Source organism: Fusarium poae, chromosome 2, assembly GCF_019609905.1.
Source record: "Fusarium poae strain DAOMC 252244 chromosome 2, whole genome shotgun sequence".
NCBI lineage: Eukaryota > Fungi > Ascomycota > Sordariomycetes > Hypocreales > Nectriaceae > Fusarium > Fusarium poae.
The window spans coordinates 7,174,034-7,189,963 of NC_058400.1; the positions used below are offsets into that span (position 1 = coordinate 7,174,034).

A 15,930-nucleotide genomic window follows, 5' to 3' on the forward strand; every position below is an offset into this window, starting at 1 on the left:
ATTATATCTTAAATAGAATCCTTATTAGTATCTAAAGGCTAATATTATATCTATTTATTATAGAGTTATCTTAATATATTATTATTATTATTTTAATATTATATAATTATAATATAATTAATAAGTTAATTATCTATCTTTTATCTCTTAGATAAAGTATTAGTAAATATCTTAGGATATAAATAAATCTAAGATTACTTAATATATATAGATATTAAATATTAAGGACTTTATATATCTATTATTAATATAATATTATTAATAATATAGAGTAAAGATTAAGGTTTTTAATTTAAACTATTCCCTTAAAGATATATAGCCAGTATATATATAGGATATTCCTATTAATAAGTATTATTATAAGCTTCTTAAGAATAATCTAGTTTATTTATTTAGTAATACTATTTTATTAATATTACTTAGTATTAATATAAATAATCTTAATTCCTTTACTTTAATAGAAAAGTTAGACTTTAATAGATATATTCTTACTTTCTCTATTAAGATAAATAAACTTATATTACCTTATTAATAATATATATACTTTAATAAAGTACTTAAGTTTATCTATAAACTCTAACTTCCTTTTTAATAAGAAGACCTATATTATTTATATAAAGTTATCTATAAAAGTAACCTAATATTATTTACTATTAAAACCTATTATTAAGAATAGTCTAATAATATTAATATAAAGGCTCTTAAAAGGATATATTCCTTTCTTAATTAATTATTAATATAATTATATTATTATCTTACCTTATATATATAAGATATATATATATTTAATATTAACCTTATTTATCCTAGTTATTATAGTTAATAGCTTCTTAATGCCTTATTTATTAAGGTAATTAAGATATTTATATTAAATAGTTAGGTCCTTATCTTAGACTATATATATAAATAGAGTAATATTATAATTAATTCTTTCTTTATTAATAATATATATATTATAATAAAAAGTTACTATAAATATAATCCTATTATCTTAGATAATTATTATATATTTATTATTAAAGATAATTTATATATTAATCTTTAAGAGTTATAATACTAATATAAGGTTAATATATCTATCTAGGATAAAAAGTAAATTATTAAATATAATAGCTTTTTTATTCTTATTTTTAGCCTAAAGTTAATATATACTATATCCTTATATAATTATCTTAAATCTACTAAGGCTAGTAATAAACTTATTTATCTTAGCCAGAGTATTAAAGTTCTTAGACTTATATATTATATAGCTTATTATATTACTATTAAGGATATATACTATAGAGAGGTATTATATTATATTATCTTATAATTATATAGTTTTAGTAAAGTTATTTAAAATAGAGATAAAGATATAATTAAGAAAATAAGTAGCTACTATAGCTATTTTTATCTCTAGGCTATTATAATTAATTATATTATTAAATAGGGCATTATAATTACTATATTACTATTATTTTTAGAAATATAATATTTATTTAGCTTATTTAGGATATTTATATTCCTATTTATATTATTTCTCTAGGTATTATACTTAATAGTTATTATCTCTATAGCTTAATCTACTATATATCTTATATAATTATTATTATCTTAAAAGTAAACTATTTCTATAGTTATTATATTAAGTAAGAAAAGCAGTCTATATATTCTTATTATTATTAAGTTATTTCTATTATTATTCTTTTTACTTAGTAAAATAAAAGGCATTATTAAGTATAACTCTTGCCTTAATAATAGTAATACTATTATAAATAAGAATAATATTATAATTTTAATAGAAAATAGTAAAAAAGGTATTATAGTTTAATCTAAGGCTTATAAGGAATTTATTAATAATATATAATTTAGGGAATTTATATTCTTTATTAAATTTAATAAACCTAGCTAAAATATCTCTAATTTTTTATCTAAATATAAATATATTATTAAATTAAGAGAAAATTATCTCTCTCTATTTATATACTAAGTCTATAAACTTAATACTTTCTTTAAGTTTAAATTAAAGGTATAGGGTTTCTATAAGTTTAAAGACTAATAATTTCCCTTCTATAAGTTCTTAGGTATTATAGCTATATCTGCTTATAATTATATATATAGCTTAGGTTTAATAAGCTAGGAAGTTATAGAAAAAAGGAATAGTTATTAATATTAATATAGATAGATTAAATAAGTTACTATAGCTAGTATAACCTAGTTTAATATATATAGCTTATTTCTATTTAGACTAATTAATTAATTCTTTAAAGAATAAAATTAAATCCAGTCTAATAATATATTTAATTATCTTTAAGAATATATTATTAAATATATAGTTTAAATACTACTTTAAGTATTAATATATACTAAGATTATAATCTAAGTATTTTAATTAAACTATTAATTATTAGTTTAAAGTTATTATTTATATAATCTTAATTAATTAAATAGGATAGCTATTATCTAGGTTCTTAATATATTATATTTTATATTTATAGACTTACTAATAGTATATTATTTAGTCTATATATTAAGATATTATTAGCCTTACTATTTAATATAAATAAAGTATCCTAGCTTATATTAAAGTAAGGCTATAATTTAATTTATTATTCTATAAGGTTATAATTTATCTTTATTTTAGAAGGTTAATATCCTATATTTATATACTTATCTAATAGTATATAGTTAATTTTATTATATATAGCTAAGTTTATACTTATTTCTAATCTTATATTATTAATATTTATACTTCTAGTTAATAGAATATTATTTATTCTAGTTATAGAGGCAATCTTAGATATTATATTAGATATATTAAATATATTAAAGATAATAATATAGTTATTATATCTATTATATTTTAATATAACTTCTAGTCCTTAGAGTTTAATTAATAATACTTTAAATAGACTATCTATAATATATAATATAAATATATCTATTAATAATATATTAGATAAGTCTAAATAGAAAGAGCTATCCTTAATTATAAATAAGAGGTTTATTTAATCTAGATATATATTAATTATAGCTATTAATATAGGGAAATATTCTTTATTAAGGAATCTAAAGATAATAGGTTTTAATAGTAATCTTAAATATAAGTTATATATAGATAATATCTATATAGCTTTATTTTTAATTTTTCCTTATAGTAATAATTTTCTTAATATAGTATTATAGAGAATATCTTAATATTATATTTATATTAATATTAAATAGCTATTTTATTAATAAATAGTTAAAAGAATCTATAATAGCTAAGTTATTTTTATAGTAAAAAGAAGAATTTTTAATCCTTAAGTTAAATTAATAAAATAGATATTTTATTTAGCTTTTTATATATATAGCTATCTAGGCTTATAACCTATTATAATAAGACTTTAATATATAAATAAATTGATTTAAGATCTAAGTTAAAGGACTATAATAGAGGAAGAGATATATATATATATGTATATATAATATGATCACGTGATCATACCCATGATGTCCTCCATGTTCAACAGACCGACTGCGGAATCGCTGGCAAGGCGTGATCGGAATTTACGAAAGGTTATAGCAGCTCAGCCTAACGAGGCTTAGAGTAGTTTTGTGATAACCACGTTATTTTATGCTCATGGGTCCATGGGCCGGTTGTCGATTCAGCCTGGAGCAACCCTTGTAAAGCTCAGCCACGAAACCACAAACCAAGCGACAAGGCAGGATCAATGCCATGAGAATTGCTTACTTATTGGCTTATTTGTCTCGCCTTTTTGTATTGATTCCTTTCCCCGGGCTCTCATCTGCATATAAGCAGAATCTCAAAGTGCCGCAAGAGATCATTATCAGCCTTTCTTCCTTGGTTAAACATCTGCGCCAAACAGAAACAGTGAAACTAATACTGCTGTCCGTGGGGTACTGACCACCATCTTATCTTCATATCCTTTACTAACATCGATTGTGGCTTAGGAAACTCATTTGTATCTCAATATCAGTTCACAAAAACCTAAATATGTCAAACTCATCAGAAGGCGACGAGACAGGCCTTAGAAACATGGCCATTGCTTTAATGATCGCTCTTCCTATCACCATTATTCTTCTCACGACCTGCGGTTGTTGTTACTTCTGGCGAATTAGAAACGCCAAACTACGAAAGCGAGCCCAAAGAAGCATCGGACCAAGGCCACCGGCTTACAGTAGAGATCCCCCGATTAGTTTACCAGTATACCTACCAAAGAAGCCAGAACAGGCAAGGGGCGGAGAATGCGTTTAGGGTATCACTGATGATTTTACTGTAGCCTTTGACACTTTAAGGATCTTTAATATAATTTTTAATGTCAATGGAAGCGCGTGTTGTGCTTATTATGTCCCTACCTGGTAGAGCAACATTGAACCCCTGTTAGACATGGAGGTACAACCGCCATCAGGTCTGTAAGCTGGGTGTGCCAATCACAGTTCGCATAGACACTCAACTGCTATATAATACTCTCTAATAGAAAATAGTCTATCAAGATGATAGATTGTTCATCTGTATCTTGCTGTGTAATAGGGACAGCGATGCTCAACATATTATCTGGATGATAGAATTACAGAAAGTTACTCAATCAGTCAAGTACTCTCATATTGGTAGAAGAATAGTTGCTAAGCTTTATTGATTATCACGACTTGATAAAATTTTAATCTGACTCCACAGTCAGATCAGTCAAGAGCACTAGCAACAATAGAATATACATGATCGAATCAATTATAGAGGGCGGTGAAGGAACAGGCGGTATAGAGTCACTAAAAATGCTTCGTCAATGCTTGAGAAATCAAGTCTGTCTTCGGGCCAACTATTACACCGAGTTCCAGCACTGGCTTTGTCACTGTTTCCAAAGGAAATAAGACGCGAATAGCAAAGTCACTACAGATTCTTCAAGTAAGTTCGTTCCATCCCGCCCAGTAGGAATGACGTGATGATCTTTTGGCCACTTTTCTCCTGAGCTTCCACGGCAATCGGCTGGCTTACAAATACATGCAAACAACGTTAGAATCGCACGTTTCATCAAAGTTAGTTTTGGACTCACGATCGAGTGGCTAAAATAAGTAAATTCTCCGTAAAACTAGCACGAATGATTCGTGTACCGAGGTAAAATGCTCCATTACAAACTCCGCAAGTGGATATCGATATTGGTCTGTTCGTACGGGCTTTCGTAAGGGTCCGTGATGGATTTTTGCGGATATAAGTAGAGACCCGATATATAAGAGAAAGATATACCATATCTTTCTTTATTCTCATCATCCAAGTTATACCCTCTTACATCAATTGTTCCAATTATACTTAATATCATAAAAATGGCCCCTTCAAGATACGGTTCAGAGGTCGTTGACCCTTCTCGTCTCCTAGAACCTCTCGAATATGTCTTTGCTGGTCAAAAGGCCCCCAACCGCTTTCTCAAGGCTGCCATGTCTGAAAAGCTCGCTACATGGGATGCCAACGATGTCTCTGCCCGAGGATATCCCACACCCGAACTCATCACTCTCTACAAGAACTGGGGAGCTGGAGGTTGGGGCTCAATCCTCACCAGCAACGTTATCATCGATGGAATGAACCTCGAAGCTCCCGGTAACCTTACTATCCCCGCCGATGAGCCCTTTGAGGGCCGTCGTTTCGATGGATTCAAGGAGTTGGCTACCGTTTCCAAGAAGACCGGTAACCTCTTGATCGCTCAGGTCTCTCACGCTGGTCGTCAGGTCGAAGAGTGGATTCAGCCCAACCCCATCAGTGCTTCCGATGTTCAGCTCGTTAGCAGCACCCCCGGAAAGACATATGCTGTTCCTCGACCTGCTACCAAGGAGGACATCGCCACTGTTATCAACGGCTTCGCCCACGCCGCCGAGTTCCTCGAGAAGGCTGGTTTCGACGGCATTGAGCTTCACGGCGCTCACGGTTATCTTCTTGCGCAGTTCCTGTCTCCTCGCACCAACAACCGAACTGATGAGTACGGTGGCAGCCGCGAGAACCGCATGCGTCTTGTCCTCGAGGTCATTGCCGAGATTAAGCGCCGCGTCAGCCCCAAGTTCATCGTTGGTATCAAGGCCAACGCTATTGAGTACACTCCCGGCGGTGTCGACGCTGAGGACGCCAAGGCTCTTGCCATCGAGCTTGAGAAGGCCAAGGTTGACTTCCTCGAGCTCTCTGGTGGTAACTACGAGAAGTTTGCTTTTGCTCACGTCAAGGAGGAGAACCGCAAGCGAGAGAACTACTTCCTCACCCAAGCTGAGGAGATTGTCAAGGGTCTGACACGAGACATGAAGGTTTTCTCCACCGGAGGTTTCAAGTCTGTCAAGGCTATGGTTGACTCCCTCGATATCATTGATGGTGTTGGTCTGGGACGCGCCAGTGCTCAGGAGCCCCGATTCCCTGAGCTCCTCAAGAAGGTTGCTGTTACAGGAACCATTGAGCAGTGCTTCGACCACGACGATGTTATGAAGCGATTCGCTGCTGCCGGTGTTCAGATCTCCCAGATTGCCAATGATCAGGAGCCTGTGGATTTGAGCAACCAAGAGAACACTGATGGCCTGTGGAATGATTTGCTGCAGTACTTCCAAAAGGCCGCTACGGATACAGAGCACAAGTCATTCAAGTGGCCTGCTGTATCTCAGGTTGTTTACCCTTACGGCGAGGAGATTTAAAAATGACAGGGATATGGAATAAAATATTATGATGTGTTAGCGCTTTATAGACAATAGAAATGATATCGATCACCCATTCATATAATTATCGTATAGTTCGTATAAAGTAGTCCCGCTTCTGCACTTCCAAGACAAGCTTCTCGCGTAAGCTTATCCCCTCATCTCCATCAATCTCGGCAGTTATCGACGCCAAGCCCTATCCTGTCGTGACCTTCGAGGAATGATTCCGCCTTGACTCTGGCTACCCTTCTTTCGTCCTCCTGTTACATAGCCGCCCAAGCTAAAAACGCCGTTCCGCTGTGCCCTTACCCTGCTGACCACTCAAAACACACCAGTGAGTTCAGCTTGCAGGGGTAAAGTCGTTTTTTCAATCATTCGTGTATGCAGGCCCCGAGAGAAAGAGATTAAAGCTGAAAACATGGGTCCTTGATAGCGACAAGATCGTCAAACATTGGGCGCTTGACTGGTGATTTTGCAACATGTCGTCTTGGCGGTGCTTCAGAGTAACAGTATGCGTTGGACCCTGCTTGACCGTTGTTCTGAAGGGGGTTCATGCCAACCTTTGAAAAAGGGGACAATATCCTTTTGGAGTAGTCTGATCATCTTTAAATCTAGTCTTGGCTCGTAAGGCTGATGAGCACAATGAAAACCGTCCTTTGGCTTGTTTTTTGGAACTTGGGTACAGTGACCTGCCAACTAGGTAGTTACGAGGGTTTAGATACTGACATTGAATTCACTGCAGGCCTTATTGCCCTCTCAATATGTGTTCTAGCAGGGTGCAGGACATCGGCTGAGAAGAACTATGCTCTCATCCAGTGGCCAAGATCAACAATAGCTCTCATATGGGGAGAAGAGTGCGAAACAGCCACGGCCGATATCATACCAGACTGGTACAAGTTTGGTTCATCAGGCACGTTTACCTACCACATCTGCGCTATTGAAGATATTTATTAACACAGTATCAGGAGTATGCAGAGTCACTGATGGACATACATCATGCGAGAGCAAATTCCCTCCAACATTCAACCTCGCCCAAGCCGTTCTCAGAGACCTTGACGAAGCCGAATCATCAGATACACTGGAAAAATGCAAAGAAGCCATCGACAAGCCTATCGATCACAAAACGCCCAAGAAACTTGGTGCAATCATGGTCTCGTTCCTTATCACGTCCATCTTTATCAGCATCTTCTCCATCGGCATAGCAGTCGCGGAAGGCAGTGCCTGGGCCCTGTGGACGACGGGTATACTGGCAATAGACATGCTGCTAATATTTGCGAGTCTTGTCCTTTGCGTCGCCATGATGAACTTTGAGGGAGGTGGATATCTTGCTGGTGTTCATGCGCAGGAGTTTTCGGACAGGGCAATGATGGGGATTGCTCTTTGGATGATGCTTGCCATGCTCATTGGACGACTATTGTCAAATCCCTGGTTAATCTTCCTTTTTATTGCGATTCTGGTCACCATTATTGTTGTTTCGCTAGTTCTCATTCGCACAAGGGGCTTCTTTTACGTCGTTCGCACGATGGCTACAATGGATTAGGGTAGTACAAGCGAATACAAGAGGGTTTTGTCTCCCTCGAGAAACTTTGCGCCACTCTCAATAGTACTGAAGTAACATGGGAAAATGGCTGAATGCACATTCTTCTATCCATCACATTTCCCACCTGGTTTGCCCTTTCAATACAGGTTCCAATAAACGCCACAAGATTCACTTTTGTGCACGTTCCTTACATTCAATAGTAAGCGTATGCTTAAATTTTAATATTTGTCCCTGGAATCAGGAACAAAAGCTTACTTCCACGAAACCTCAGCCACAATTCCGTAAACCGCCTGATATTGGACACTATTGCCAACGGTGGCGCCGAGGAATCTGCTATCAGTTCTGCGTTTGGCATAGTCTCGCTGTTTTGACAGACCAAAGCGGCCGAGACATGTTCCAGATCCTTGACCATTGTTTACTACGAGGCAGTCTATTAATCTAGACAATATTTTGTCCTTGTGATGGAGGGGTAGAAATGAATATTAGATATCGATGATGAGAGGACGGGGAAATGTATATAATTCTAGGTCCTTTTCCCCATATTTGAGGAAGGTGTCTATTACAACAAACTATCATTTCACTGTCTTCGTCGACTCTCCTTCAGTGCACTTCTTCCCACCCCCCACGCGGAAGCACCGCTCAGCATTCCTTTAACCACATTCCCCTTCCTTCTAAAACATCACCATCATGGTATATGCTTGGTTTATCATCTACACCTACTTGCTCGCCGCAGCAGTAGCAGCAACTCCCCCCAACTACAGCGGCTACAAACGTGTCTGGCACCAAGGCTTTGAGGGTCAAGAAAACACTTTCCCCAGCACAAACACATGGCACATTATCCAGCGTCAAAAGAACTTCAACAATGAAGTCCAAGCCTACGTCAAGAGCACCAGTAACTTGCGCAAGTCAGGCAAGAACTCCCTCATGTTGATCCCCCGAAAGTCCAATGGCAGATGGACCTCTGCTCGCATAGAGAGCAAGTACACTCTCACCCCCAAAGCTGGCAAAGTCACTCGAGTCGAAGCCAAACTGAGACTTGGCGGTAACTCTGCTAGGAGCAAGCAAGGGATCTGGCCTGCCTTTTGGCTCCTAGGTGACTCCATCCGTCGTGGTGTTGAGTGGCCTGCTTGTGGAGAGATTGATATTCTTGAAAACATCAACGGCGAAAAGATCGGCTATGGTGCTGTCCATTGTGACAAATCACCAGGAGGAATCTGCAATGAGCCTGGTGGTATTGCTTCCAACATTGATCTGCCCGATAGCAATTTCCACACGTGGCGCGTCCAATTTGATCGCCGAAGCAGCAACTACCGATCGCAAACCATTACCTGGTATCGTGATGGCAGCGTCTTTCATCGCGTTACAGGTGCGCAGATTGGAAATTCCAATACATGGAAGACCCTTTGCCAAAGTCCCTTGTTTATCATCTTCAACGTCGCCGTCGGTGGAGACTGGGTAAGTAACACTTCTGATATTATTCTACATGTTTGCTAACATGATCAATGACAGCCTGGCTGGCCCAACAGTAACACCAAAGATGGAATTGGAAACCATATGGAGGTCGCTTATGTGGCTCACTACGTCTCGAAGTAGATGTTATCGATTATCATTTTCTTATGTTAAATACGTATGTTAAGAATACCAATAACGAACTTTGGCCAATTGTCGTGTATCTTTGATGTGAATACTTTGCAGTCATTTCTTTCCAATCGTAAATGCAAAGCAAATTTGATGCCAATTCAAAGACCAACACATTGAAATATGTATTGCGTAGTGGTTGCTCATAGTTATTCACTCATTCGTTCTCCAACAACACTCAACTTTGGCGTCCCTGGGCCTGAACTGCCCCTCTTCTTCAACTTCTGCCTCTCAGTTCTCGGCGTCATGGGATCAGTACCGGGCTGAGACGAAGACCTCCCACTACTCTTACCAAACAAACTTCCCAGCCTGCTGCGACGTCGATCTCTATCATTGTCTGTTACGGCGGGACTTCCTGTTGTGTTGCCCATATTGAACGGTGGGTCGTCGTACTGCGCGTCTGGGATCGGCGGTGCATCGCTCGAAGGGCCGTTGTCGTCATGAGGTCTTTGCAAACGGTATTGATTTGGGTGGTAGAATTTTCCCTTGTCAATCTCGTAACGGCCTGCTTCGATCGCGGCTTGGTTCTTCTCGATAGCTGCTGGGGAGCCGCCAAAGTGTTTGTCGACGGTCGAGTTTAATGTTCCACGGAGTGTTTCACCAGCGCCCTACAGATGGCGGTTAGTATGTTGTATAAGTTGGTCACAGTAGTCTGTCACTTACATGAATACCTGCCGCAGCGGTCTTGAGATTTGCAAAAGTGGATTTACTGGCAGGCCGGGAATAATTGACGGGTTTATTGTCTTGTGGAGGTGGTGGTGGTGGAAATGCGCCCTGGCCGATCTGTAACGGTGCGGGTACAAACTCAGCCGATCGTCTAACATTCCGCTCGGGAATTGCTGGGGAATTGTGATTGTCTGCAACTGAAGGTGCGATGGATGGAGGAATTGAAGGTGGAATTGAAGATTGCGACGGGACAGGATCGCGAGGTGGAATAATTCGTCGTCCTGGTGTTTCTAGGCTCTTGCGTCGGGCTGTGGGGGTGATTGGCGATGGCTCCACAGGTGTGGGTGTCGTCTGAGGTACAGACACAGAAATAGGCACAGGCGGTTCAACAGGAGGTTGATACTGTGGTTGCAGGGAATTGTTTTGGGGTTGAGGAGCTGAAGTAGGAACTGGTGGTTGCTGCTGTGGCGGTGGATGCGGGGAAGCTGGCGTGACGTCTTCGTTTGCAACAGTGGGCAATTCCGTGACGGGACGAGGCTCCTCGATGGTCGAAGTTGTGCCATTTGAGTTTGTTATAGTGGTTGTAGTAGTTGTAGTGGTAGTTGTAGTTGTGATCGTTTGCCCGGTATTCGGGTTGGTGACTGTTTCTCTCTTGATGGTCGGGCTAGTCCAAGACTCTGGGCCTGAGTTGAGATAAGAATTGGTGTTGGTATTTGTGTTAGAGTTGACATTGGGATTGGGTGTAGGCGTTGTAGTGTCTGGCGTCTTGCCAGGGCTCAATCCGCTACTGTTGACATTGCTCCTTGTGTTGCTCAAATCGCCACCATCTGTGGTAAGTGAGTGATTGGGTTCACTGCTTCCATATGTCGAATCTCCTGACGTCTCTGCTGCTTCTGCTGCAGCAGCTGATGTTGTGGCAGTTGGAGGCAATTGCATGTCCTGACTTTTCCGTTTGTCTTTGTCTTTTGAGGAGCTAAAGATCTTCCACTTCGAACGCTTCTCTTTATCCTTGTTGTGTTCGTCCTGCATGGTTGTGTAAATTCTGTCAACTGTTCAATACTGCCTTGGGAGAATTAAATTGCACTGAAGGATTAAATGTTGAAGTTGGAACAAGAAACCAATTCAACGGTCGGGATCCAAAGCAAAAGTAAAAGTAAATCAGGCTTGTTCTGGTGGGATTCCTGGTGCAATATGACGCTGATGAGGTCATCCTTCGTGGGCGTAACTTGGAATCCTCCAGCCACCGCCGATCACATCTTGGGAGCGACCACTAACGCGCAATGACTATTCCATGACTTCAGAATCTGTGGCGTGAGCTCTATTGCATCTCTACTCAGCCACACAGGTTGTATCAGAGCTGACGAGTCGTGATAGGGTGTGGATGATATCCTAACTTGCTTTCCCTGTAGTTGGGTAAGGAACTGTTAGTGAGATAGCACATGAACCCTTTCCTTGATATTGAACCACTGACGAGGCCTCACCTACTTCTCCAAACTTACAGGATAATGACACTACGATATTGACTCGAGACCTGTAGCGCTCTTCGATCCGACTGTGACCGGCAACTACCGTATATCTCACCCCCACAGCCTCAAACTCTCTTTCAGGTGTCACTTTCGCGATTTTGGCCACCCTACCCTGAATTTACCAGATCCTGCCAAGAACACCTAATAATAAGCCGTTTATGTAACGGTTCGTAGTCCGCTCTCCAGTGTTTAGTCTTTTTGCAGTAAAGATCAGAGTGAGACGCATCTCATATACGTTGCCCACATCGATGGTTTACCTTAACTTTACAGTTTTTCATTCGCTTTCAGATATTGTACACTGGCTTGCAAAGAGCTAAAATGCTTCAGACATTGGTAGTAGCTCTTTAGGCCTCAATTTTGACAAAGAACTTCCGGACTTCTTTTTTTCTCAAGAGCTCGCCTACACCGTTGTAAAATAGTGTGTCATCGTTGGTACTTCATGTCAGACAGCAAATGAAATAGATATATATCGCTGCGGGGACCTACCAGTTCTCACTGAGAGAGGAGGGGTTGTCATACAACTCGGCTGCATGTTTCACTGCCTATATCAGTACGTCGGTATTTATTTCAAACAAATAGGGTTCTTCTCATCGGTATGATTTGACCCAAGGACGAGAAGAGGGTTGCCAGAGGTTAGATTCGACATAGACTGTGTTACCCCGTCCAAATAAATTGATTTTGGGCAGTTTATTAGCCTTACAAATGTGACTTCTGTGAAGTGAGCAATCAATAACATCTTCTATCAATTAATGACAGGCCTTAGCGATCAGTACAGTTCGCATCGACCACAGAGTCGCTGGAGAGGTTGGTTGGCTGACGTAATCATTTCATTCTTGTGGAGATGCTCAAAACACGGAACTGATCAAGCAACCTAACTCTTCTACAATCGTCCTGAAACTAAGTTATGTCAAAGCGAAATCTGCTCCTTTGTTTCGATGCATTTGGTACCCTTATAAGACCTGTCAAGCCAGTCGCGCAACAGTATGCGCAAGTAGCTCGCCAGTGCGGCCTTACCGACTTTAGCGACGAAGAGCTACAATCGACTTTGATATCGACCATCAAGCAAGAGTCCAAGAAGAATCCAAACTTTGGCAAAGAGACTGGCCTTGGGGCTACCAAATGGTGGACAAATGTTGGTTTCAGTATTGACGTCTAGCTCGGAACAGTGCTGATGTTTTCTAGGTCATCCACAATACATTCACGCCTTTGTTGAAAGACGGCGAGGCTCTCCCCCAAGATCTCGCTCCCAAACTTCTTCATCGATTTGCTTCTAGAGAGGGCTATGAAACTGAGCAAGGTCTTATAGAATCCTTCAAGGACTTGAAGAGCAACCCATTTCGACACTACAACCAACTTGTTGTAGGCGTCATCACCAACTCGGACGATCGTATTCCAAGCATTCTCTCATCCCTCGGACTTGACGTCAGCCCTTTGCGATATGGGACAAGCTCAGATGCGAACAAGACCAGAAACAAAAGCTATGACGTTGACTTTCACTGCATGTCTTACGATGTCGGTGTCGAAAAGCCGGACAAGCGCATCTTTAACGCCGCAGAATCCATGCTCGCCCAAATCATCAGTACTCGCAGTGGACAAAACTTGGACGAGTCCAAGTCCGAACTAGGTGGCTGGCAGAAGGTGTACGTTGGCGATGATTATTCAAAGGACGTGGTTGGATCAACCAATGCTGGCTGGAATCCAATCCTTCTTGATCCGAAGGATGATTGCGAGAGCGTCTCCGATCTAAAACGCTGGCGATCTTCTCCCCACGATGAATCTCAAAAGAAGGCTTGTAGGATCGAGGATCATCCTACGGAGACCTTTGAAGGGCTGTTTAAAGGCCACGACTTTGCGACCGTCCATTCACTTGGAAATCTACTGTCTTGGCTCAAGAAGGGAACATCAAGTTGAACAGCATGATATGTTCTGATATGAACGCACTTGAGGGATTTAGACACGTTGTCACATCACATTTCAGTCAGATAGGTAAGATAGAAATATGTGACTTTCCCTTTATGCACGCCGAGATATCACGATAGTGGAACTATTACTTAATCAAGCTCGCCGGAATGAATCATCTCAAACTATCCCCGAAACGGCTGAGTAGGATCTTATCCCTGACAACACGAACAACATGTCTCTAAATTCTGGCATATAAAACGCATTGCTATGTCTGACTTCACCTCCTACAGTTATTCTTAGTACAGAGACGTTCAATATTCTGGCATCTCACTTTAATCATGACGTATCCGGACATATCAATTATCGAATCAACACGATTAGTCGTTCAAAGTGAAGAAAAAGCTGTTCCTTTATCTCTTCTCGACTGCACCGCCGCCAACTTCTCCAACACCACCGCGATCTGGCTTTACGAAAAGCCAACCCGACCCGCCCGCAACGAGAATCTTTTTGGCCGTCACCTGCGCAGAGCATTATCCACCACTCTAGAGTCTTATCCTCAATGGTGCGGACATTTGAAGGCTGTCGAGTCCACGGACGGGACTGTCCCACCAGAAGCCCAGCACTTCCCTCCACATGCACGACGCTTTGGACGCTTGTACGCGCATTTCGGAACCGAAAATGATCCTGGTGTGGAATTTGTCTATGCTAAAAGCTCTGTTGCGATCGATTCTTTATATCCCTCTGACAGAGTCTCCAAGCAACCCGTTTGGCCCTGCAAATCTACACTGTTCCAACAGTTCATTCCATCTGTGCCGATAGCTCAGCCACTAAATCATGTCATCAAAAATGAAAACGGTACATTATATCCTCTCCTCGCAGTACAGATAACCGAAACGACTTGCGGTGGATTTGTTCTGGCTTTGAACGGTTCGCATCCTCTCGCTGATGCTACAACCTTTATGTCTCTTCTCAAAGACTGGGCTTCCGTCAGCCAATCTTTACTTAGCGAGGAGTCTCCCATTCGGCTGGCTCCCATCTTCGACCCTGCGGTCGTCGATAAACTCGCCGCCGGAGACATCAATGTTGAATATCCAGACGAAAGTCTTGTAAAGCAAGCCAAATCGTTGCCGATGCACAGATATGACTGGTGGGCTCCGGGGTCAGCTCCTCCCTGGCCATTCAAGATTCCGAAGCTTTTCGACAAGCCAGACCTCGAGCCAGTAGGTAATGTCATGCCTTGGGAAGATTGGGATATCACTTCTCCAGTATCTAAGTGCGTTGTTCATTTCAGCAAGGAACAAGTCAACTTTCTATGGGGCAAGGCAAAGGAGGGTTCAACACAAAAGATCAGCCAACACGATGCAGTCTTGGCTCATATATGGTCCTGCATAGCCCGCGCGCGGCGCTTAGAGAACGACAAAACTCCTTTCCACTGCGACCTCGTCTATGGCATCAGGCCATCCTTTCAGCTAAATAACAAATTTGTTGGGTCGCCTATTGTTATGACGAACATCGAAATTCCTGCATCACAAGTCTGCGACCGCCCCAACACGACCGACGTAGCCGGTCACGTCCGCGATACCCTCAAGATAATCTCTGATCGATCAAACATATCCGCCCACCTCCATGCACTCGCCTACGAGAAGTCTCCTCAGCGAATATGGCAAGCATTTCTGGGTCGCCGTCATATATTGGTAACGACTTGGGCAAGAGCAGGGGTTTACGGGATCGATTTCGGGCTTGGTTCTACATGTGTCTATACCGAAGGTATTGTACCAGAGATGGATGGGAATGTGTTAATCAAGGAAGCGCCTGGTCCCCTTGTAAACTATTGGACTGATAACGGTGTCGATATATCAATCCACCTCAGGACCGAAGACATGGAACACTTAGTGGGCAGCAGCAACGTTGGCCTCCTAAGTCTAAGTGCACAAGGATAAACATCCGGGGTTGTTGTCTAAAAAAGTTAAACTGAACTAGTAATATCGGCCAATTCTACTGATGCCCTGAGGCTGGCGA

The 15,930-nt window shown here is 40.3% G+C and overlaps 6 protein-coding genes across 6 annotated transcripts; 5 read left to right on the top strand and 1 right to left on the bottom strand.

Annotated features, from left to right (window-relative positions):
- Window positions 1–5,298: 5,298 nt before the first annotated feature.
- Window positions 5,299–6,639, top strand: FPOAC1_006445 (uncharacterized protein; the record flags this gene model as incomplete). The annotated part of the gene is made up of 1 exon (XM_044850928.1): window positions 5,299–6,639. The coding sequence occupies one exon, from the start codon at window positions 5,299–5,301 to the stop codon at window positions 6,637–6,639; it is 1,341 nt and encodes a 446-aa protein (XP_044709640.1).
- Window positions 6,640–7,281: 642 nt separating this feature from the next.
- Window positions 7,282–8,179, top strand: FPOAC1_006446 (uncharacterized protein; the record flags this gene model as incomplete). The annotated part of the gene is made up of 3 exons (XM_044850929.1): window positions 7,282–7,318; window positions 7,382–7,540; window positions 7,605–8,179. The coding sequence occupies 3 exons, from the start codon at window positions 7,282–7,284 to the stop codon at window positions 8,177–8,179; spliced, it is 771 nt and encodes a 256-aa protein (XP_044709641.1).
- A 687-nt stretch (window positions 8,180–8,866) lies between these two features.
- Window positions 8,867–9,772, top strand: FPOAC1_006447 (uncharacterized protein; the record flags this gene model as incomplete). Its single annotated transcript, XM_044850930.1, has 2 exons — window positions 8,867–9,634; window positions 9,689–9,772. The coding sequence occupies 2 exons, from the start codon at window positions 8,867–8,869 to the stop codon at window positions 9,770–9,772; spliced, it is 852 nt and encodes a 283-aa protein (XP_044709642.1).
- Window positions 9,773–9,966: 194 nt separating this feature from the next.
- Window positions 9,967–11,512, bottom strand: FPOAC1_006448 (uncharacterized protein; the record flags this gene model as incomplete). The annotated part of the gene is made up of 2 exons (XM_044850931.1): window positions 9,967–10,425; window positions 10,481–11,512. 2 exons carry the CDS (start codon window positions 11,510–11,512, stop codon window positions 9,967–9,969), a joined length of 1,491 nt encoding a protein of 496 aa, XP_044709643.1.
- Window positions 11,513–12,913: 1,401 nt separating this feature from the next.
- FPOAC1_006449 (uncharacterized protein) lies at window positions 12,914–13,920 on the top strand (the record flags this gene model as incomplete). The annotated part of the gene is made up of 2 exons (XM_044850932.1): window positions 12,914–13,141; window positions 13,192–13,920. 2 exons carry the CDS (start codon window positions 12,914–12,916, stop codon window positions 13,918–13,920), a joined length of 957 nt encoding a protein of 318 aa, XP_044709644.1.
- Window positions 13,921–14,249: 329 nt separating this feature from the next.
- Window positions 14,250–15,851, top strand: FPOAC1_006450 (uncharacterized protein; the record flags this gene model as incomplete). The annotated part of the gene is made up of 1 exon (XM_044850933.1): window positions 14,250–15,851. One exon carries the CDS (start codon window positions 14,250–14,252, stop codon window positions 15,849–15,851), a length of 1,602 nt encoding a protein of 533 aa, XP_044709645.1.
- Window positions 15,852–15,930: the final 79 nt, after the last annotated feature.